Source organism: Carcharodon carcharias, chromosome 7, assembly GCF_017639515.1.
Source record: "Carcharodon carcharias isolate sCarCar2 chromosome 7, sCarCar2.pri, whole genome shotgun sequence".
NCBI classification, from domain to species: Eukaryota; Metazoa; Chordata; class Chondrichthyes; order Lamniformes; family Lamnidae; genus Carcharodon; species Carcharodon carcharias.
The window spans coordinates 101,128,681-101,154,258 of record NC_054473.1 but is presented as its reverse complement, the minus strand read 5'-3'; the positions used below and the strand labels follow the sequence as shown (position 1 = coordinate 101,154,258).

The 25,578-nt window shown below is 40.2% G+C and overlaps 1 protein-coding gene across 1 annotated transcript in view; it reads left to right on the top strand.

Moving 5' to 3' along the window:
• nr2c2 (nuclear receptor subfamily 2, group C, member 2) overlaps window positions 1-25,578 on the top strand; it is a 347,317-nt gene that overhangs the window by 58,926 nt on the left and 262,813 nt on the right. The window contains exon 4 of the mRNA XM_041191833.1: window positions 3,947-4,049. Within this exon, the coding sequence (XP_041047767.1) occupies window positions 3,947-4,049 (103 nt within the window). The remainder of the gene's footprint in view (window positions 1-3,946; window positions 4,050-25,578) is intronic.

Genomic DNA, 25,578 nt, shown 5'->3' with positions numbered 1-25,578 from the left:
GTTGCCCATTCTAATTGCCCATGAAAGGTGATGTCACCTCCTTGAATCGCTGTAGTCTTTGTGGTGTAGGTACACCGAAAATGTTGTTAGAGATGGATTTTGACCCATCCGCAGTGAAGAAACGGCGATATAGTTCGATGGTGTGTGACTTGGAGGAGTATTTGCAGGTGGTGGTATTCCCATGTGTATGTCACCTTCAATCTTCTAGGCGGTAGAGGTTGCAGTTTGGACGGTGCAATTGAAGGAGCCTTGCTTGCATCTTGTAGACGGTATACATTGCTGCCACTGTGTGCCCATAGTGGAGGGAGTGAATGTTTAAGGTGGTGGATGGGTGCTGATCAAACAGGCTGCCTTATCCTGAGTGGGATCAAGCTTCTTGAGTGTTGTTGGAGTTGCACTCATCTAGGCAAGTGGCGAGTATTCCATCACACTCCTAATTTGTGCCTTCTAGATGGTGGACAGGCTTTGGGAAATTAGAAGGTGAGTTGCTCGTCACAGAATTCCCAGCCTCTCGCTTGCTTTTGTAGACACAGTATTTATATGGCTGGTCCAGTTAAGTTTCTGGTGAATGGTAACCTCCAGGATATTGATGGTGGGGATTCAGCAATGGTAATGACTCAATGGGAGATGGTTAGGTTTGCTTTTGTTGGAGATGGTCATTACTCAGTGCTTTTGGCGCACATGTTACTTGCCCAAGCCTGAATGTTGTCGAGGTCTTGCTGCATTTGGAAAAGGACTGCTTCAGTACCTGAGGAGTTGAGATTGGTGCTGAAGCTTGTGAAATCATCAGCGAACATCCCCACTTATGACACTAAAACCTAGCATCAGTGAGCAGATTTTTGCTGAATAAGTGCCTTTTGACAGCCTTATCAGTGAAATTTCCATCACTTTGCTGATGATTGAGAGTAGACTGAAGGGTAGTAATTGGCTGGATTTAATTTGGCCTGCTTATTTTGGATAGGACATACTGTATCTGGGCAACTTTCCATATTGTTAGGTAGATGTCAATCTTGTATCATTTGCTTTAATAATTTTAATAAATGAGAGATATGATTACAGTTCTGCAAACTTGACATTAAACAGCTATCTAGAAAAGCTCAAAATTGGAAATGATTTCTTTGACCATAGGTAGGGAGGGACAAGAGATAACGATGTAGACAGCTTGATGTCTCAAACTAGTCTTCCCTCCCCTCGTTTACAATAACAGGATGTTTGTGACTGTTAATTGTCCTCCACCTGCAGCAGTTTAGTTTGGAAGCCTAAAAACAAATGACTTTGCAGAACAGTAATTTCAACCAAAGCTGCAGTCATTTCATCCTGTTGAAACTAATCCCCTTAAATACCCTCCTAAACCTATATTCTTACAATCTTTCAAATTAGGCCCTATCAGTCCCCTCATGGTTGTAAAAATTTCCATGGCACTATTTGAAGTGCAGGGGTGTTCTCCTTTTGTATGAGACAATATTTATCGCACAACGAGCGTCATCAGTAAAACAGATTATCTGGTCATTCATCTCATTGCTGCTTGTGGGAACTTTGCTGTCACATTTCCCATATTACAACAACTTCATTTCAAAAGTACCTCATTGGCTGTGTAGCACTTTTGGACACCCTGATGTGGTGAAAGGTGCTTTCTAAATACTTTAATTCTATATAATCAACTCCACTCAGGAAGAAAAGCCCAATTTTCCATTTTTTCCTTATAACTTTGACCCTTAACAATAAAAATGAGCATTGTGACTCTTCTCTACAGTGTCCCAGCATTTGAAGGTCTCCCTTTGGTTTATCAGTCAGAATTTAAGGTGTGGTCTGACCAGGGGACTGCACAGTTTGATCATGACCTCCTATGATTGTATTCAATTGCTTTGGATTTTGGGCAGTGAGTCTTGGGCACTCAAGAAAAGAATGAAAGATGTAAGGGCACTCAAGAAAAGAATGAAAGGTGTAATGGGCACTCAAGAAAAGAATGAAAGATGTAATGCTTTTATGATCGCCAGATATTTCAGTGTTTTACAGCCATTTATATACTTGTTGACGTGTAGTCATTGTTCTAATGTAGGAAACATGGCAGCTGGTCTGCACACAAGTTCCCACAAACACCACTGTGATAATGACCAAGCAATCCGCTTTTGTAATATTGATTGAAGGTTAGATATTAACCAGGACAACTTCCCTATTACATCCACCTGGAGAGGGCAGAGAAGGCCTGTTTGACGTGTTCTCTGAATCATGACTGTGCCAACACTACAGCATTCCCAGTGCAATGGAGTGTCAGCATTGATTTTTGTGCTCAAGTTCTGAAGTGCGACTTGAACCTTTAACCTTGTGGCTTAGAGGTGAGAGTGCTACTAACTGAACAACGTCAAAGAATGACTGGTCATGCTGAATATGAAAGGATATTTAGCGTAAATCCATGAAATTTGTATAACTCGTGTATCATCCAGTTTGACCAAACCTGAGATTTGCAATCTAATGATACCAAATGGAAGTACTCCAGGGCCTCCTCAAACCGAGACAATTGAGCCAGTCACCCTGTAGTACTGTCAAACTGCAGGAAACCCTCCCTTTTCTATCAAGCCCGTTACCTTTTCTCCAGTGCTCCCAAATTCCAGAGTTTCTCCATTGGCCATTTTCCCGCCAGTGACCTGGTTTCCATTGATGCATCCTTCATCTTTAAAACTGCTGAGAGTTAAGTAAAGTGATATCTAGAAAGATTGCACAAATTAATGAACAAAAATGTAGAATTAAATCTCCAAAGCACCATTAAAGTTTATAGAATGTATAAATGATATACATTCTATAAATTCAATGGCTATAGGTCAGAGATCCTCATGTTATCCTCTACATTGCATAAGCAGTGATTCCATTGAATTGACATGAGCAGCCCACAGGAGATCTGTCATCTATAAGATATATATATATTTTATATACATATATTTATATATACATATATATACATACACATATATATATGTATATCTAGACACACACATATACATATATACACACACACACATACATATATATATATACACACGTACACACACACATATATATATATATTTATGTATGAGTATATATATATATTTTTTTATATATATATATATATATATATACACATAGCTAGGCCAGGGGCTGGATAACAAAGGCACATGTTAGCGGCTCTCTCACTTGGACCAATTAAACCTAATTCTTCTGTGCAAGGCTGGCTAATAAACACCTGGTCTAAATTTCAGTTTCCACTCATTGTTGCAACACATTACATTGTAACCTGTACTCCCTGAATCAACCAAGTAGGGTTAGCATGTCCCTGATGTCTCAAGAGGTCTCATTTGAAGCTAAAGTTAATGGTTGGTTGAAGGCTACACTTGCCCCTCATTATATTCCTCTATTTTAAAAGGCGTACCTCATTAGATATTCATCTTAAATCATACATGTGGTAGGGCAGGTCGAGAGCTTAAAATTCAATTAATTGAACTTTAAAAAGGAGACGTTGTAGACAGCCTCTGCTATTTCCTTTATAGCCTACATCAGTAGTATAGGGTGCAGCCATGAGGGCCTAGTGAATTGTTCTGGTATCCTGTTACTAGAGTAATGTCTTTGTTTTCCAGCATGCATGGGGAATGGGTAACCCTGGTTAATCAAAATGGCATTTAATTGAGAGTTACATTACTCTGGACATAAGATAAGGCACGGAATATCTTTGTTCAGGCACAGTAACCAAAACTGAATAATTTCAATGTAAAACCTAAAACCCACTTTACAGATTTACAATCTATTGTTATTATTAGTTTTTTTAAAAAAAATGCATTATCTGAGCACTGTAAGTGATCAGCTTTTACAAAAATTGAGCTGTCAGAAATTCCAGTTACTCGAGATTTCTAGTTGGTAGAGTGCCGGATATTGCAAAGTTTACTGTAATATTTTGACTGTCCTCTTTTTCCAGATTGTGACAGATGCAGCTGCAGTAGAACATCTGTTAATAAAAACAGAAGTACAACGGTCACAGCCAGTCGAATACTGTGTCGTGTGTGGAGACAAAGCATCAGGTAAACCCTAACTGAAGTATGATCTGAACGCAGGTGAAACAAGGCTTGGAAATATCGTGAACTTTATGATGACATAAAGCGGCTGGTGGAATAGGTTGACACATGACAGATTAAATTTAATGCCAAGAAGTGTGAAGTAATTCACTTTAAGAGGAAGAACGAGAAAAGGCAATATAAAATAAAAGATGCAATTCTAAAGAGAATGCAGGAGCCGAGAGACCTGGGGCTATATGTGTATAAATTGCTGAAGGTGGTAAGGAAGGTTGAGAAAATGCTTAATAAGGCATATGGATGCAGAGTTTTATAAATAGAGTGCTAGAGTACAAAAGCATGGAATTTATGATGCACCTTTATAAAACACTGGAGCATTGTATCCAATTCTGGGCACTACACGTTAGGAAGGATATAAAGGCATTAGAGAGGGTGCAGAAAAAATTCACGAGAATGGCTGTGGGGATAAGAGACTTCAGTTACATGGATAGATTGGCAAAGCTGGAGCTGTTCTCCTTAGAGAAGAGAAGGTTGAGTGGGGATTTGATAGATCATAAGCAGTCTGGATGGAGTACATAGGGAGAAACTATTCCTATTGACGGATGGCTCAAGAACAAAAGAAGATTTCTTCACTGTAGAGGATACAAATAACATCCCAGCACTAAGTGTGAATCAGAAGATGAAAGGGATGGAGGAACTTAAAACAATTACAATCACCAGGGAAAGGGTACTGAGAAATTATTAGAACTGAAAGTTGACAAGACCCCAGGTCTTGAATGACTTCATCCTAGGGTCTTGAAAGAAGTGGCTGCTAAAATAGTAGATATATTAGTTTTAATTTTTCAAAATTCTCTAGATTCTGGAAGAGACCCATCAGAACATGACTCTATTCAAGAAAGGAAGGAAGCGGGATATTACAGGCCAGTTAGCTTAACATCTCATAGAGAAAATGCTGGAATCTATTATTAAGGAGGTTATAGTGGGGCACTTAGAAAACCTCAATGCAATCAGACAAAATGAATATGCTTTTGTGAAAGAGAAATCATGTTTGACTAATTTATTGGAGCTCTTTGAAGGAGTAAAAAGCAAACATGGATAAAGAGGAACCTGTGGATGAGCTGTATTTAAATTTCCAGAAGGCATTTGAGGAGCTGCCACATCAAAGGTTACCACACAAAACAAGAGCTCATGGTGTAGGGGTTAACATATTAGCATGCATAGTGAATTGGTTAGATAACATGAAACAGAGAGTAGGCATAAATGAGTCATTTTCGGGTTGGCAAGATGTGATGAATGGAGTGCCACAGGGACCAGTGCTGGGGCCTCAACTATTTACAATTTATATCAATGACTTGGATGAAGGGACCGAATGCATGGTTGCTAAATTTGCTAATGAGACAAAGATAGGAAAGTAAGTTGTGAGGAGGACATAAAAAATCTACAAAGGAATATTGACAGGTTAAGTGAGTTGGCAAAAAATTGGCAAATGGAATATAATGTGGGATAATGTGAACTTGTCCACTTTGGCAGGAACAATAGAAAAGCAGCACGTTTTCTAAATTGAAGGAGATTGCAGATCTCTTAAGTCACAGAGAGATCTGGGTGTCCCAGTACATGAATCACAAAAAGTTAGTATGCAGGTACAGCAAGTGATTAGGAAGGCAAATAGAATGTTGCCATTTATTGCAAGGGGAATATAAACATAGGGATGTTTTGCTACAGTTATACAGTTGTTGAGACCACATTGGAGCACTGTGTACAGTTTTGGTCTCCTTATTTAAGTATGGATATAAATGCATTAGAAGCAGTTCAGAGAAAGTTGACTTGACTGATACTGGCATGGGGGAGGCTGGGTTATCTTAGGAGGAAAGTGGACAGGCTGGGCCTGTTCAGAAGAATGGGAGATGACCTTATTGAAACACATAAGATCTTGAGGGGACTTGACAGGGTGGATGTTGAAAAGATGTTTCCCTTTATGGGAGGAAGTGAACTAGGGGACACCATTTAAAAATACGGGGTCTCCCATTAAAGACAGAGATGAGGAGAATTTTTTTCTCAGAGGAGCATGAGCCTTTGGAACCCTCTTCCCCAGGGAGCAGTAGAGGCAGGGTCATTGAATATTTTTAGGGTATTGGTAGATAGATTCTTGACTAACAAGGGAATCAAAAGTTACCAGGGATAGGCGGGAGTTGAGGCCACAATCCGATCAGCCTTAATGTGACTGAATGACGGAGCAGGTTCAAGAGGCCGATTGGCATACTCCTGCTGCAAATGTATATGTTCGTATGATTTAAGTTAATTGGCCATAAGAACCAGGGATCTCATGTAGAAAAATGTTTTTAAACAGTGAGTGTTTAGGATCTGGAAAACACTGCCTGAGAGTGTGGTGGTGACAGATTCATTTGAGGTTTAACAAAGGGTATTGGATAATTATCTGAAGAGAGGAGATTATTGAGGCTTATGGGTAAAAGGTGGGTAGTGGGACTATCCGAGTCGCTCTTACAGAGCCGGCACAGATTGTTATGACACAGTAGTTGGTAAAGGCTGAGTTGTTTAAATCCCAGAGGGAAACTTGAACAATTGTCATAACCTACATTTTCAATTGGTGTGTTTGACATGCAGCTCTGAATTAAGGAATTAAAACCACCAAGCCTCAAGAGGTTTTGTTATATAAAACTAAATAAAACATTTATTAATTTAACAACAAATTAAACACATACACATCTCTACAAATTACTACCATAATAACTTTTAAAATCCTCAAATTAATCACTCCCAGGTAAATCTTCACCAAGGCAACAGTAACCCATAGACCTTAAACAGACACCAGGCAAAGCACATTTGATCATACGCGTTCAAAATGAGGTTCCTTCCTTTGCAGACACAGTTCTTGGTTTACAGGCTGGTTAGATCTTAAATGCCCCTGACTCGCACACAAATGCCTTTCTGTTTATACCGAACTTCCCCTTTGAATGTAAATTTTCCATTGTATTACTAGGCTGTTTTAAATTTTACCTCGCCTTCCATCAATTTTATTAGTAATATAAGCACATTGCTTGGCGTCTCCCAGCTACGTGCAAGATTTTACCCATTCATTTGAATGGTTTATTCAACAAATGCAAATTGCACTTTACCTTTTAACTTCCTAATGTTCATCTAATTAACATCTCATACTACTATACATCAAAGTATCCAGACTAGCTGTCTTTAATCCAATTAAGACACACACGTAGACACAGACTCCAATACCAATTTTAAAATAATTTCCAATGACATTATAGACATTAATAGCTCTTCATGACATTCCTTATCGAAAAATGAACTGTCATAATTTTAAAAGATGGCTTCATTTTTTAAAGAATTTACCTCAACTCATCTCCTATACTTATCATGCTATTACATTACCAGATGCATGTATTGACATAATATTCAAGTCCTTGGTATCAACAGAAATCATTTCAGTTCAGTGTCCAGTTTTTTTTAAAAATGTCCAACCTTCCCTTTAAGCTTCAAACTCTTGATAACGCATCTGTGAACAGTTTTCTCTACTAACAACATGTGTAATCTGTAGATTAAATGGTTGTAATAATAGACTCCACCTGAGAAGTCTTGCACTTTTGTCACGTAATTTGTCCAAAAACCTCAAAGGATTGTGCTCTGTATAAACAATTGTTTCTGATGAATTGTTTGGAACCTAAATTTCAAAATGCTGCAACGCTAACACCAAACCAAAGATCTCTTTTTGGATCATTGAATATCTTCTCTGTTGTGCATTCAACTTCCATGAAAAATACCCAATTGGTTTTTCAATTCCAGTGACAACATCTTGTAACAGTACGGTCCCAATGCCTATATCACTTGTGTCAATGGTCAATTTAAATTGCTTAACATAATTGGGTACTGCCAAAAATGGTGTAATAGCTAATACAACTTTCAAACTATCAAATGACTTCTGACGCTCTGGTGCCCATTGAAACTCCTTTTTTTTTAATAGTTCAGCCAGTGGAGCAACCACACTGCTAAAATTTGGAACAAATTTCCAGTAAAACCCTTTCATGCCCAGAAATCTTAAAACTTCTCTTTTTGTTGTAAGCTCTGGGAAACCCATGATAGCCTTGACTTTTGCATCTCTTTGAGCCACCTTACCATGTCCAATGGTATGGCCTAGATATGTAACTAGTGCTTTTGCAAGTTCACTTTTAGCCACTTTCATCACCAAATTAGCTTCTTGTGGTCTAGTAAATAATTCTTCCAGATGCTGTAAATGTTCCTCCCAGGTCTGACTGAAAACCATCAAGTCATCAATATAAACAGTACAATTGCTTAGACCTGCAATTACTTTGTCAGTCTTTGAAATGTCGCAGGTGCAATCTTCATACCAAATGGCATGACTTTAAATTGTTTTAGTCCATTTGGTGTCACAAAAGCCAATATCTCCTTTGCTCTCTTCGACAACGATACCTGCTAATATCATTTTAGCAAGTCAATCTTTGTGATAAATTTCGATTGTCCGATTTTCTCAATGCATCTTCCAATGCAATCCGCTTCTGTCACCGCATTCACTTTTCGATGGTCCACACACAATCTTTGTGTTCCATCCAGTTTCGGTACCAGCACAATAGGCGACCTCCACTTACTGCAGCTAGACTCGATATCATTTTGAAGCCTGAAATCAATTTCTTTTTGTACTTGTGATAACTTTGCCAGATTTAATCTATAAGGATGTTGCCTTATTGAAGATGAAACCTGTACAGACACATCATAGAATCACAATCTCACAATGCAGAACAGGCCCTTCTGCCTGTGTATAGCTAAATCTGTCTTTCCCAACTTATTCCCACAAATAGATTTGTGTGACTGCAATAGCTTTTCCAAATCACTTTGACACTCGTTTGGAAGATAACTCAATATTTCATTTAAATTTTCAAGTACCCTTTCATTACCTAATTTGATTAGTGGAAAATCAGTTTCAGAGTCCTGCAGTTCTACCTCTTTCTCATCATCCATCATCACTAATACTTATTTTTGTTCCTCTTCCATGTCAAAGTACTTATTAAGCATATTTACATGACACACTCTCTGCTTCTTTCTTCTATCTGGAGTATTTATTGAATAATTTACTTCATTCAATTTCTTTTCAATCCTGTAAGGTTCACTAATCCTTGCATTTAATGAATCACCTAGTACTGGTAACAAAACTAATACTTTCTCTCCAGAAACAAAACTGCGCGCTTTAGCTTTCTTCTCTGCCTTCACTTTCATCACTTGCTGTAATATTTTTAAATGTTCCCTAGCCAACTCACATGCTCTATTCAATCTTCCCCTGAAATTTAATATATAATCCAGAAGAATAGCTCCTAAATTTAGACCCACCAATTTCTCATGAATCAGCTTCAGTGGTTCCCTTTCCATAAATGACCATAAATTAGTTCAAAAGGGCTAAAACCAGTTGATGGATTAGGAGCATCTCTAATAGCAAATAGCAAGAATGGAATTCCCCTATCCCAATCCTGTGGATAATCTTGACAGATCATAGTTTTTAAAGTTTAATGCCATCTTTCCAAAGCTCCTTGTGACTCCAGATGATAAGGTGTTGATGTAAATTGTTTTATCCCCAAGCTGTTCATTACTTCCTTTAACGGCTGTGACTCCTCCACAATCTTCTTAGTTGTGGTATTTCTTAAGGGCATTGCTTCAAGAAGCCTGGTAGACAAATCTCCCAGTAAAAGGTTCTTCAAATGCTGGCATTGGGATTAAAGGTGCCAGCTTATTACTGCTTGTGGTTTCCCTGTTACCTGACGTGTGACATGTCCTATAGAATTTGACTACATCCCTATGCAATCCTGGCCAAAAGGAAATGCCTCTGTATCTTTTCCTGTGTTTTCCTAATTCCTAAGTGTGCCCCCATTGGAATTTCTGGAGCAATTCTCAGAATCTCATTTCTGTTCCCTAATGGGATAATAGTCTGATGCACCTCATTGCAGGTTTCATTTGTTGAGACATGACCCAACCTCCGTTTTCTCATTAAAATATCACCCTTATGGTAATAACATACTGGAATACGTTTTGCTTCTGTTCCTGAGTAAGCTGCCTGATATAACTGTTTTAATTGCAAATCTTTTTTTCTGTAACTCCACTAACCTCCTTAAATTAAACACTTCAGCTGAATTGAACTGTAGTCTTTCTTCCTGAGCAATGTTATTAAACACATTGGCATCTAATTGGATTCAACACCTTCTTGCCTTTGAACAGCCTGCCCTTGTTTTTCTTGTTTCAACCTGTGATCTCATTCTCACACAATCTGGGAATAATCCAGGATGCTCCTTCTGTAACACATCTGTTGAAAACACTTCTACAGGCTGCTCAACTACCATAGACATCACCAACATTTGTGATCCAGCTATATCATTACCCAGAATAAATTGAACCCCTGCAATGGGCAATTTTTCCACCACCCCAACAATGACTACACCTGTCTTCCATTTGCTCTCTAAATTCACCTTCCACAAAGAGATAGGTTTAGCGTATCCATGAACTCCACTTATTATCACCTGTTACTGCATTACTCCCTCTGAACAACAAACATTAGTATCTCACAACATTAAGGATTGACTAGCCTCTATGTCTCTTAAAATTTCAACACCTTTACCTACTCCATCCTGTACACACGGAAAGACTTTCCCTTCACATACAAAGTCTTTAAACATTTCTGCAACCTGCTCCTCAGAATTCCCTTGGGTAAACTGTAAACACATTCCCACTTCATTTCCTATCACAGATTCTCCCTGTTTTACCTGTACACAAACCACTGGTTTCTCCTATGCCTGAACCTCAGAACCCTCTGTACTTTTACATCCAGAACTTTTCTGTACTCCAATAATTCCAACAGATTTCCCTTGCAATTTCCATTAAAATGACCTCGTGTGCCCTGACTTTATTGCAATGAAGACACCTGAATTTTCGAATGTCACTTCTACCTTCAGCACCTTCCTTTTTATTTTGAGAAAAAACTTCCTGGGAATTTCCAGCTACTCCTCTTCCCTAACTACCTACCTTCCTTTCACCTTCCCACTTTCTATCCTTTTCCGATTTGAAAGGGTGTCAAAAAAAGGTTTAACTCTATGAACTAACTCATCATCATCAGCTACCTCTGCTGCTTGCCTTACAGAATCAACCCTCTGTTCCTCCACATGAGTTCTCACTACCAAAGCGATTGAGTCTTTAAATTTTCCCAAAAGAATTACTTCCCTAAGAGCTGCATATGTGGTCTCTTTTTTTAATGCCCATATCCACCGGTCAAAATTTCTTTTGCTTTACTCTCTCAAATTCAATATAAGTTTGCCCAGGCTGTTTTCTCATATTCCTAAATTTCTGCCTGTATGCCTCAGGCACCAGCTCATATGCACTCAAAATAGCCTTTTTCACTACATCATAATTCACCAATACTACTTCAGACAGCGAAGCATATGCCTCATGAACTCTACCTACCAACTTAGACTGTAACAATAACATCCAGTTCTCCTGTGGCCATTTCATTTGTTTAGCTATCTTCTCAAATGAAATAAAAAATGCTTCAATATCTTTTTCCTCAAATTTTGGAAGAGCTTGTACAAAATTAAATATCTTCCCACTGGGTTCTACTCTAGAGAAAAGTCCTTCCTCACCTCCTGGCATTTTTTTTAACTGCTAACATTTTCAGTTGAAGTTCTCTCTCTTTCCTCCTCCATCTTCACAATTTCTAATTGCCGTTGAAATGCCCTTTCTCTTTCCTTTGCTTCTAATTCACGTTTTTTCAGTTCCTTTGCTTGTTCAAGTTCAAGTATCTTCATTTGTAACTGAAGTCTCACTACCTCCAATTGTTACTCACTAGTGTCAGGTAGCACTTCCAACTGTAGATGCTGTGCTATACTTTTAATTATAACTGCTTTCCTAGTCCCGCAGGGAACCCTAATTTTAACTTATCTGTCTACTCTGTTAACCTACTCTTGGTTACTTTTTGTAACCCAATTAGAGTTATACCTTCTACTCCCAGACATGTCTTAGCAATTGCCAAAGCCATCTTGCAGTCTCATCACTTATAAAAATAACTCACCAACTCCTTAATTCAAAGTGTTTCTTGTACTCATAACCTTAAGATTCACCAATTCCAAAGCAATCAAGAAATTACAAATATTATACTGACAAGAGCCCCCCGTTATGATACGGCAGTTGATAAAGGCTGAGTTTTTTAAATCCTGGAGGGAAACTTGAACAACTGTCATAACCTATATTTTCAATTGGTGTGTTTGAGGTGCAGGTATGAATTCAGAAACTAAATGAAACATTTATTAATTTAACAACAAAATTTAGTAGCAATTTGTAGATATGTGTATTTGTTTATGAAACATTTATTAATTTAACAACAAAATAAACAAATACACATATCTACAAATTGCTACATAATAACTTTAAACAAATCCCCAAATTAATCACTCCCAGGTAAATCTTCACCAAGGCAACAGTAACCCATAGACTTTAAACAGACACCAGACAAAAAATATTTGACCATGTGAATTCAAAATGAGGTTCATTTGCAGACACAGTTCTTGGCTTACAGGCTGGTTAGATCTTAAATGCCTCTGACTTACACACAAACTCCTTTCTGTTTATACCCAGCTTCCCCTTTGAATGTAAATTTTCCATTGTATTACTAAGTTTTTAAATTTTACCTCTCCTAATAATAATCCTTTCATTCCATCAATTTTATTAGTAATATAAGCACATTGCTTGGCGCCTCCCAGCTAGGTGCAAGATTTTACCCATTCATTTGAACCATTTATTCAACAAATGCAGATTGTACTTTACCTTTTAACTTCTTTACGTTCATGTAATTAAAATCTCAAACTACTATACATCAAAACACCCAGACTAGCTGTCTTTAATCCAATTAAGGCACACACGTAGACACGCAGAGACACAGACCCTACTGCAATTCCAATTTAAAAATAATTTTCTATGTATTCTCAGTTATAAATTGGAATGTATACCTGTAACCTAAAGTATTTTACGGTACGGATCTTGTCATGTGCTAAGGTATAATCTCGAATGTATTCTAACTGATAACTTGAACATATTCCAAGGTATAAACCTGGCATGTTTCTTGTATAAACCAGCACACGTTCTAAGCATGTATGCGTATTAACTATATTTAGTATAGATATCAGACAGGAATGCGTATTGTACATTCTGGTCATAGAAATAATGGCCTGGATTTTCCTGTCCCATTGCCCCATTCAAATCTCCATTTACTTCAGTGGGATTTCCGCTGGTGGGAGGGGCCGGAAAATCCTGCCCATTGTGTATGTTGGCATACTTAGTCTCACACTTGGGTTGAGTGATACAGATATTTGCCATTCTCAGAAAGCAATGTAAATATTCTCTGGATTCACAAAGCACTTCACAGCCAATATGCTCCCTTAGAAGTAAATAGTTAGGAAGGATACTGAGGCCCCACAAGTAGTAACTGAGATTAGTGATCTCTTGATCTGCTTTTGCTGGTTTTATTTGAACATTTCTCCCTCAACTAATGCCAGAGGAGGCAGATAGGGCAGGATTTTAATACATCACCAGAAATAGTTAAGAGTAAGTTTAGGCTTTAGGGATACAGCAGCTACAGGGAGCAGAGTGTACTGTGCTAAATAAGCCTCCTTTTTAAGTCATACATGCTGTTCTTCATAGTTGTATCATATGTACTTTGGTCTTATATTTTGTTTTGTTTAGTTGAACAGCAATATTGATGCAGTTTGCAATAGAGTGGAACTGGTTAATTAGAAAGGTTAATGGAGTATAGGCCTTTAGTTTAAGGCTAGAATGCAAGAGAGTGGAAATTTAATTACAGTTGTACAGAGCGTTGGCTGTACCCCATGTGGAGTACTGCATTCAATTCTGGATACCTCAGGAAGGATGTATTGCCTTGGAGAGAGTATGGCATAGATTTGTCAGAATGATACCAGGGTTTTTAGGGTTAAACTCCGAGGACAGGTTGCATAGACTGGATTTGCATTCCCTTGAGTATGGAAGATTAAGGAGAGATCTGGTTGAAATGTTTAAGATGATTAATGGAGCTGAGAAATAGAAACTATCCCATCTGGTTGGGGAGTCAAGAACAAGGGGACATAGCCTTAAAATTAGAGCTTGGCTGTTCAGGAGTGATATCAGAAAGCACTTCACCCAAAGGGCAGTGCAAATGAAACTCTGTCCCTGAAAAAGCTGTTGAGGCTAGAGGCCAATTGAAAATTTCAAAACATAGATTGATAGATTATTAGGCTAGGGTTTTGGAACCATAAAAATATCAGCAACAGGAGCATGAGTAGGCTATTCAGCCCTTCGAGCCTGCTCTGCCATTCAATATGATCATTGTTGACCTTGCACCTTAATTCCAACTTCCTGCATTCTGCTCATATCCCTTAATTTCCTTAGTACCCAAAAATCTATTGATCCCTGTCTTGAATATATTCAATGATGGAGTATCCACAGCTCTCTGTGGTACAGATTTTCTAAGATTCACAGCCCTGTGAGTGAATAAATTTGTTCCCACCTCAGACGTAAATGGCCGGCCCTTTATTCTCAAACTGTAATCCTTTGTTCAAGACTTCCCAGCATCTTACTCTGTCAAGCCCTTAGGAATTTTGTATGTCTCAATGAGATCATAGAATCATAGAACTTCGCAGCATGGAAGGAGACCATTCAGTCCAGTGTGTCTGGAATAGCAGACAAGGAGCCATCCAGCCTACCCCCATTTTCCAGTTCCTGATCCATAGCCTTATAGGTTATGTTATGACTGCAATAGGAGGTGTGTGCAGGTTTTCTAGCCCCACTACTCCGCAGGTGGCAGCAATAGTGTAAATGTTTAATTCAGTCACCAAAATGGCCAGTTATTTACCTTCGCTACTGCTAGACCCAGAATAAAAGAGACTTTAACCAGGCTTCATAAACTCATTAATAAACAATTGATTATTAAAACTTTCTTTTACAAAAACAAGTTTCAAAACTGTTTAACAAACAATTTGTAATTCGGAAGTGTTAAGATTTTTAAAAATAAAATCCCAACATGCACACAAACACAAAACAAAGGACAACACAATAAGGTCTCTGCAGAAGTTGGAGTAAGAGAACACTATAAAAAGGATAAAGTTCAAAAACATCTTGATGCTGTCGATCTGACAACACGCTGGCCACAGTAGTTAGCTGGAAATCCTTTCAGATGGGTCTTCGGTGAAACACTGTCTTTGTTAACTTTCACTTGTCACAGCTTCACAAGCTTTCAAAGTATAGAGCAGTAGTACTGAGATGAGAATATTCTGGCTAAAGTTGAACACTCCACTCTGGACTGCAGGCAATACAGGGGGAGAGGGAGAAGCAGTCTTCATTCACAGTTTGCTCCTAAGGCACACATTGAGCTCAAAATAAAATGTTCACAGGAACTTCTCCCAGGCCAGGTGTTTTCAACCAATCAGCAGGTGTCCCAGCCTGGCAACAGCAGTTTTTTTTCTTTAGATCAGATAAACAAAATAACTCTTCTCTCACCAGGTGTCCTGCTGGTCATCAAGTTGAAGACATGTGATTTCTTGGAAAAAGCTGCTTACTCACAGACCAAAGTGAACACTTGTAGCCTTTAAAAAAATTAGGGTGGAGAATATCCAAAATTCCAATGTCCTTCCAATTTAAAAAAAATCATACTCCTCACATGCCTCCACCCTTAAGGATTGAAAGACCATTTCCAAATATGCTTCATTACAAAGCATACAAGAAAAGTGTATACGACATATTTTAAAAATTCAAACGTGCACTCACCCATTCTCATTCACTCGATGCACAGAACCTATACAGCTTTTTCTGATCTTCTTGCTTTCTAAATAATTCTAACAGAAATCACATTCTTAATAATGCATCAACAATCATATTATCCTCCCCAGCAATATGAACAACCTTTAAGTTATAAGGCTGTATGAGTAAGCTCCATCAGAACAGCCTGGCATTCTGTGTCTTAAACTTTTTTACAAAGACCAAGGGATTATGGTCAGTATATATGAGGGTTTCTTTATAGCCATGATGGACAGCCAACACTGGTTCATTTGTAAGGATTTTCGTCAGCCTCTCAAAAGCTGCCTGGCACTCTTGACCATACCACCTTTGCCGCCTTTTGCTATAAACCCATTAGTGTCCTGCTTTTGTTTTTGGTAATAGTCTCAAACAGTCTACTAACATCCTACTAAATGGTTGTCCGAAAACTGTTGTGGGAATCAAGGGTGTCGGTTTGATTGTAGGTTGTGGTTTCTCCAGTATCTGGCACGTATGGCACATTTTCCAAAATTGCACCACGTCCTTCTGAAGACCCGGCCAGTGAAAATGTTGGTTTATCTGTGCCTGAGTTTTCCATATCCCTACATGTCCTGCCATAAGAATTTCATCTGCTACCCGTAATATCTCTTTACAAGATTTAGGTGGTTCCTCTACCTGATGAACAAACATCCACTCTTCTTCTACAGGCCTCTGAGGAGGTCTCCACTTCCTCATAAGTATGCCATCTTTAGCATAATATCATCATGGAACTTCCTCAGCTTCAGCTTCATTTTGGGCTGATTGTGCTATATTACTTAACTCTAGATTGCTTTATTGAGCCTCAACTAGAGAAGATTTATTCAACATCTCTTTCGCATTATCTATGTCTTCAAAGAAAGTTTCATCCAACCAAATATCTGTCTATGGTGTCACAACTCACTGGGGAGCGTGTGCTGCAATATCAAGCCCCGCTGCCCCCCGAGCCGCGACAAATGTGAAAAGTTTGATCAGATCACCAGATTGTCCCAATTCTACCTAACTGTTTAATTTAGGTTACCAGAATAGGAGTACCAGGTTTGTAAACGTAATAAGTAAATAACTGTTCATTAAACAAATTGTCTTTAACTAGTGCCAAAAGAAAGAAATATGAACTGCTAATTTCTAACTCTATATCTCTCTATCTCTCTCACGCTCGACACACACACGAGACACACAAAACATGGATTTTAAGGGTGAGATAAAACAGTTCAATAGCACCAATCCAGAGTACAGGATTAGATGGGTTGATTTTAGACTCACAGAAGGAAGCGATTTGGCCCATCATGTCTATGCTAGTCAACAAAGATCTGACTACACTAATCCCATTTTCCAGCGCTTGCCCCATAGACCTGGAGGGTATGGCAACGCAAGTGAATATCTAAGTATTTCTTAAATGTTATGAGAGTTTCTGATTTAACCACCCTTTCAGGCATTGAGTTCCAGTCTCCCACCCTCTGGGTGAAAAATTTCTTCACAACTCCCCACTTAGCCTTCTGCCTCTTACCTTAAGTCTATGCCCCCTGATTATTGACCATTCTACTAATGGAAAAATTGCCTTCCTATCCACCCTATCTATGCCCCTCATAATCTTATACACCACTATCAGGTCCCCTCTCAACCTTCACTGCTCAAGGATACAACCCCAGCCTATCCTCATCTTCCCTCATAGTTCAGACCCTCCAGCCCAAGTAGCACCCTGGTTAACCTCCCCAGCACCCTCTCCAGTGCAATCACACCCTTCCTATAATATGGTGCCCTGAACTGCATGCTGTGCTCCAGTTGTTCTCGCATAACCTCCCCGCTCTTGTATTCAATGTTTTGGCTAATAAAGGCAAGTATCCCATATGCCGCCTTCTATCTACCTGCCCTGCTACCTTCAGGGATCTGTGGATATGCACACCAATGTCCCTCTGATGTCCAGTACTTTCCAGGATCCTACCATTCATAATGTAATCCCTTGCCATGTTAGCCCTCCCCAATTGCATTACCTCACTCTTTTCCAGGTTGCCACTGCTCTGCCCACCTGAGCAGCCCATTGATATCCTCCTGCAGTTTACGGCTATCCTCCTCACTACTTACCACCCTAACAATTTTCGTGTCATCTGTGAACATTTTGATCACACCCTCTATATTTAAGTCCAAATCATTTATGTACACCACAAACATCAAGGGCCCCAGCACCGAGCCCTGTGGAATCCCACTGGAAACAGACTTCCAGTCACAGAAACATCCCTCTACCATCACCCAAGAGTAAGTCAATTCTGTTTACAGGTAACTTCTGGACAACCCCTACCATCACTGTCTTGCATCTTAGGTCACTCCCAAATGTACCCTGTACAATGACATGGGTGTATGCTCCCCACCAACACCATTTGTTAAAACTTTGGCTTTTAACACGTTTGCTGGGAGAAAAGTTGTGCCTTTCTCCAGCAAAAGTGTTTGAGTGGAGCCCATATCCCTTAATATAATTATAGGTTTAGCTGCCCCATTTGAAGGATAAGGGGTTATTTTCCTCACAACAAAATTGTTTATAACCCTCATGTATCTCATTCACATTTCCTGAACTCTCAGCAGTATTCACACTCTGTTTCACAGCTGTAGTTGATGCTACATGGATTTCCTGCATAACTTCTAACAACCTGCATGAACATGTCCCACCTTGTTACAATGAAACACTTAGGCCTTCAACTATCATTTCCACCCTCAGCACCTTCCTTTCTGGTCTGAGGAGGAGTTTCCAGGGTATTCCCAGCTGTCCCTTCTCTTCCCTGGCCATTTGCCTTCCTTTCACTTTCCCACCTGCTATCCTTCTCGGGTTTGTGGGGATGACAGAAAAAAGGTTTGGGTTTATGGACCAGCTCATAATTGTCAGCCATCTCCACTGCCTGTCTAGCTGATGTAACCCTTTGGTCTTCAATGTGGGTTCTAACTACTGGAGGAAGTGAATTTTTTAATTCTTTCAGGAGAATTATTTCCCTAAGAGTGTCATACGTTGCATCTACCTTTAATGTCCATATCCAAAGCTCAAAAATAGTTTGTTTTACCCTCTCAAATTCAATGTATCTCTGTCCAAGCTGTTTTCTTACGTTTCGAAATTTTTGCCTGTATGCCTCAGGGACTAACTCATATGCACTAAGAAAATTTTTAACTGCAGCATAATCCACAGAAACCTCTTCTGAAAATGATACATAAACCTCATGACCTCTACCCACCAACTTACTCTATAAGAGCAATGTCCCGATTTCTTTGGCCACTTCTTTTGCTTAGTTACCTTCTCAAACGAAATAAAGAATGCCTCTACATCCCTTTCTTCAAACTTTGGGACAGCTTGTACAAATTTAAACATCTCCCCACTGAGCTTTGGATTGGGAACAGTTTTGGACAGTTTTTGCGTCATCGGAAATCCCCCCAGCATCTGAGATCTCTATTTTTAAATTCTAGCCTTGTAAGCTGGTATTACCTTTCTCGTTCCTGCTCTCTTTCCCCCCTTGCTAACTTCTCTCCCTGGAGATCAAGTTTTTGCATTTCCATTTCTTTCTTTTTTCTCCAATTCAAGTTTCTTTTCATTTCTTTTTCTTTTTCAAGTTTAAGTTTCAGCATTTCTTTTTCATGTTCAAGCTGCTTCATTTGCAACTGAATCCTAGCTAACTCAATTAACTTATCTCCCAGAGAATGTGGTCTCTCTTGTGTCCCTTCCCATGTCAAATGCTGCGCTGTTATCTCAACCATGTCTGTTCTCCTCAATCCTATGTTTAATGCTAACTTCAACTCATCTGTCAATCCCATTAACTTAGTCTTGGTTGCTTTATGTAAACTACTCAGGGTTACATCTTCCATCTCCAGAAAAGTCTTAGCATCTCCTGTGTGTGTGTGCACGCATACACACACCCACACAAGGACAAACAAATAGGGTGTCTGCAGAGATAGATGGTTGAATAAAAAAGCTTTGTAAAAAGGATAAAGTTGCAGGGTTTTGATGCTGTTGATTTGGTGCTCCCTTGTGCGAGGACGGGTTGCTAGTCCCAGTAGATGTTTTTGAGGTTCTCACCAAAGGAGCTTCAGCGTGGAGGAAAATAGAGCCGGATCAATCGTTCTCATCTCAGCCTCTCGGGTTTCCAAATGCAGACAAATTCCCCTGAGATGAGGATTCCTAGCTGGATAATGATAACCGCACTGTCTTTCATGCAAGTCAAGGAGAATGTGAGCTGGGCAGCTTTTCCCCTTCTCAGTTCATTCCCAGCTGAGTTCAAAACATAAAGCTCCTCCATCAGGTGATTTCCAGTAAATCACCAGGCCTTTGCTTTTAATTAATGGAAAAAAAAGTGTTTTAAAGTGTTTGCAGTTCAAATAAACAAATAGCTCCCCTCCACAAATGCCTTGCTGGTCATTTAGCTGACGTCATGTGATTTCTTGGAAGATGCATGCTTTTTTTATTATCCTTTCATGGGATGTGGGTGTTACTGGCTAGGCCAGCATTTATTGCCCATCCCTAATTGCATTTGAGCAGGTAGTGGTGAGCCATCTTCATGAACCACTGCAGTCCATGTGGCGTAGGTGCACCCACAGCACTGTTAGGGAAAGAGTTCCAGGATTTTGACCCAGTGACAGTGGAGGAACAGCGATATATTTCCAAGTCAGGATGGTGAGTGGCTTGGAGGGAAACTTCCAGGTGCTGGTGTTCCCATGTGTCTGCTACCCTTGTCCTCCTAGATGGTGGTGGTCATGGGTTCCAAAGGTCCTGTCTAAGGAGCCTTGGTGAGTTCCTGCAGTGCATATTGTAGATAGTACACACTGCTGCTACTGTGCATTGGTGGTGGAGGGAATGAATGTTTGTGGATGTGGTGCCAATCAAGCAGAATGCTTTGTCCTGGATGGTGTCAAACTTCTTGAGTGTTGTTGGAACTGCACTCATTCAGGAAAGTGGAGAGTATTCCATCACACTCCTGACTTGTGCCTTGTAGATGGTGGACAGGCTTTGGGGAGTCAGGAGGTGAGTTACTCATCACAGGATTCCTAGCCTCTGACCTGCTTTTGTAGCCACAGTATTTATATGGTTAGCCAAGTTCAGTTTCTGGTCAACGGTGTTACGACTGGTCCCCAGGTGAGGTCCCCCAAATTGTTAAGTTACCAGGTAAGGAGGAATGAACTGGCTCCCATTTTTTCATTCAACATCACCCCCTCCCCGTCCCATCTCCCCCCACCTCAGTTGTTTGCAACAAAGTTAATTTAAAAAAGGATCCCATCCCTCGTGGATGTCTTTTTCTGGTCCAAATGTATTTATGTTTTTGAAGGGGCCAATTTAACCAGGCTTTCCCGAGTTAAAGGAGAAGTGAGCTTATTAGTTAATAAAACGCAAGATAAAATAATAAAAATGTGACACAGATTGGAAATGAGAAGTAAGTTGTTATGCCCCCAGCTGATGTTACTACTGGACAAGTCAGATTCCAGGATGGAACTCGGCTCGATAGATCCTAGCTTTTATTTTTTTAGAAATGTGGAGAGTGGCTACTGAACAGTCACAAGAGTCAGCTGTTGAACTTTTAACAAAAGAATAGATCATTTATTAAACAAGAAAAGATGAACTATATTGCAATACTCCTTCACCCACAATACCTTTGCAGATAGATACAGATTTGTAAGGATAACACAAGTTACAAATTCTATTTTGTACTCTAATGTTCCCAATAAGTACACAGTCCATGTAAACCAATAGGTGACCTGTAGTCAGACACACCACACTCTGAAACCAAATGACAGATGCCACCCCAAACAGATGCTCTGGATCCCTCATCAACTCCCCCAGATGCTTGTCGCACCGTGAGCCAACAGGCCTCACTGAACTCCATCTTTCACATGAGGGTTTCCAATCTTCACTCTCAAAAAACTCTCTTTGGAATCTTCTTCCAGCTTTCCCTCAGACGCCTTCCACAAGGGTCCGCCTCCTGGGTTTCGAACTTTCCTTCCAATGTTCCTTTCCCCTGGATTGTCACGTTCATTCAAGCTTCCTTCCACGCACTGTCTCAGGCTCAGCCATGCCAACAGAACACCATTACTTGATGTGCCATAGTAAAGAGTTACAGACCTTTGGCTATCTCCTTGGATCTCCTGGCTTCTCACAAGTCTATTTTGCTTTAACTCTGCATCCTGCAGCTTTCTCCCTTTAAGTATGGAGCCTTTCTCTGCTTATTTTAACTTCATTTAACAGGAGCATTTACAGATTCCTGTTCATTCCCTTTGACTAGAAGTCTTTTTGGGACCCCTCTTCTTCTGTTCTTTGGGGAAAACTGTTTCTTGTAGCTCCCTCCTGTCCAGCTTCTCCTGATAGCTGGTTTCAACTTTAGTTTTGGACTTGCTATCTGTACTCTCCCTATAGTCCTTTTGGACAACTCCTTTCAACTTTAGAGCAAACTGACAAACTGAACTCAAACGGGGTTTCTGTGTGTGTGTGTGTGTGTGTGTGTGGCGCCTCTCTCTCTGGACTCCTGTTGCTAGGCAACAGCACAGTTTTTGCTAGCTTGATTATTTTAACTCCCCTTCAAGAATCATAAAATTTAATTAAAATGCAGACATCTTTTAAAATGAAACTAAAACTCAGGTTTCATCCTTTTAACCCAGAAATGCAGAAATACAAATTAAACTTAAAGATATACCTTATTCCAATACACTCAAATACACATATAACTTACTTAAACTATCTCTATTTCCTAACCGAGTCCAGAAGTAAAAGTTAAACAAGCTATATGAATCAGTCTTTGGCTTGTCCGTGAGGAATAGATGGTGAAATGGTGCGGCCGTTAAGTTGGATGATTCCAGTAGAGCAGACTTTGCCAGTTGAGCAGTTGATTTGGAGATTCTTGGTTCTGCAGGTTAGCTGAAAGGAGTTGGCTTGTTTTCTTTTCGACTGTGGCTTTGCTGATTTGTGACTTGCTTCCAGCAATCGGAGAGAGATTTTTTGCCTGCAAGTGCATGGATGGCTAGTTGATGTTCTTCAGCTGTGGACTTTACAGCACATACTACCACCAGAATAGAACACCTAAACTAACACACACAGACCAGGGTTGCAGTTGGCTTTTAACCCCTTTTCTTGTGTGTTCCTGGAAGGGAAAAACAAACATGTCTTTCAACCATAAACTTCTTTCTTTCAACTTAGTTCATGTGCACAGTCTGGAATATAACTTAACAGGAGATGGTTTCTGCTGAGATGGTAATCATTTTATTTGCATTGCATCTCTTCCTTTGAAGTACCTCTGCCTCTGCTTTGACACCTTTTTAGGTGTGACATTCCATTCTCTCTGGACTAGTTGGTCAAGCCTAATCCACATAGGAATCGTCCAGCATGTGGTTACTTTACACTTTCAGCCAACTTTTGCTTGTATGTCTTTTTAAAAAAAAGACTCACTTAAAAGTGCAATATGTCCATAAGGAATTCGGGGCTACGATCCTTAGTTATGACAACAGTAACCCGCAATATGTTGATAGTGGGTGGATTCAGCCAATCTAACCATCACCACTTGAATGCTAAGTGGCGATGGTTAGATTCTGTCTTGCTGGAGATGGTCATCGCCTGGCACTTGTGTAGCATGAATATTACTTGCCACTAGGCAGCCCAGGCCTGGATATTGTCCAGGTCTTGCTGCATTTGGACATGGACTGCTTTAGTATCTGAGGAGTCACAAATGGTATTGAACATAGTGCAATTATCAGCCAACATCCCCACTTCTGTCCTTATGATGGAAGGAAGGTCATTGATGAAGCAGCTGAAAATGGTTTGGCCTAGGACACTACCCTGAGGAACTCCTGCAGTGATGTCCTGGAGCTGAGATGATTGACCTCCAACAACCACAACCATCTTCCTTTGTACTTTGACTTAGTAGCCATTACAGAGGTGCAGTTGCAGAGTGGTCAAGATTGGGAACTAAATATTCCAGGGTACTATATTTTTAGGAGATGAAAAAGGTGGAAGGGTAGCCCTGACAGTAAAGCATGGGATCAAGACAATAGAGAAAAAGGATCTTAACGCAGAAAGTTATGACATAGAATCAGTTTGGGTGGAGCTAAGAAGGAGCAAGGGGCAGAATAGTTTATAGGTCCCCTGACATTTGTAGTGTAGGGTAAACTATAAATCACTAAATTAATAAGGATAATTCAGCAATCATTGGGGGACTTCAATTTTCATATGGATAGGGAAAACCGTATTGTGGAGAACTTCATGGAATGCAGGTTTCTTGATCAGAATGCCAAGGAACCAACTAGGGGACAGTCTGTTTTAGATCTAGTAATTTTAAAATTCTTTCATGAGATGTGGGCATTGCTGGCACAGCCAGTATTTGTTGCCCTTCCCCAACTGCCCTTGAACTGAGTGACTTGCTAGGCCATTTCAGAGGCCAATTAAGAGTATCCACAATGCTGTGGATCTGAAGCCACATGTAGGCCAGACCATGTAGGTAAGATTTCCTTCCCTAAAGAGCATTAGTGAACTAGATGTGTTTTTATGACAATTGATGATAATTTCACTATTACAGGGACTAGCTTTTAATTCCAGACTTTTTTTTTCATTAACTGAACTTAAATTCCACCAGCTGCCTTGGTGAGATCTGAACCCGTGTCCCGAGACCCTCTGGATTACTTGTCTAGTGATATTACTGTTACGCCACCATCTCCCACTAGTGTTGTGCCATGAGACAGGCTTAATTAATTGAATAAAAACAAAAAACTGTGGATGCTGGAAATCCAAAACAAAAACAGAATTACCTGGAAAAACTCAGCAGGTCTGGCAGCATCGGTGGAGAAGAAAAGAGTTGACGTTTCGAGTCCTCATGACCCTTCAGTTAAGGGGTCATGAGGACTCGAAACGTCAACTCTTTTCTTCGCCGCCAATGTAGCCAGACCTGCTGAGTTTTTCCAGGTAATTCTGTTTTTGTTTTTAATTAATTGAATGATTGATAGGCACAATTACAACACAGAAGGAGGCCATTTGGCCCATTGTGTTTGTGATGGCTGAAAAATCCAGTCTAATCCCATCTTTTGTCTCTTGGCCAAAGTACTTTTTAAATGCAATGAACGATTCTGCCTCGACCATACAATTGACAGAATGGAGAGAGGGAATAATTGGAACAAGGTGATGGGGCATTGGTAGGTGAACATGGTGCTCGGGAGAGAACGATTGGGATGTGGTGAAGGGGCAGTGGGGAATGCTAAGCACTGTGCTTGGAAGGGAATGACTGGGACATGGTGAAGGGACAGTGGGGAATGCTGAGCACTGTGCCCGGAAGGGAATGACTGGGATATGGTGAAAGGGCAGTGGGGAATGCTGAGCACTGATTGGGAGGGAACGACTGGGACGTGAAGGGGCAGTGGGGAATGCTGAGCACTGATCAGGAGGGAACAACTGGGACATGAAGGGACAGTGGGGAATGCTGAGCACTGTGCTCAGGAGAGAATGATTGGGACATGGTGATGGGGCAGTGGGGAATGCTGAGCACTGTGCCTGGGAGAGAACGACTGGGGCATGAAGGGGCAGTGGGGAATGCTGAGCACTGTACCCGGGAGGGAACGACTGGGACACGAAGGGGCAGTGGGGAATGCTGAGCACTGTGCTTAGGCGTGAACGATTGGGATATGGTGAAGGGGCAGTGGGGAATGCTGAGCACTGTGCCTGGGAGAGAATGACTGGGACATG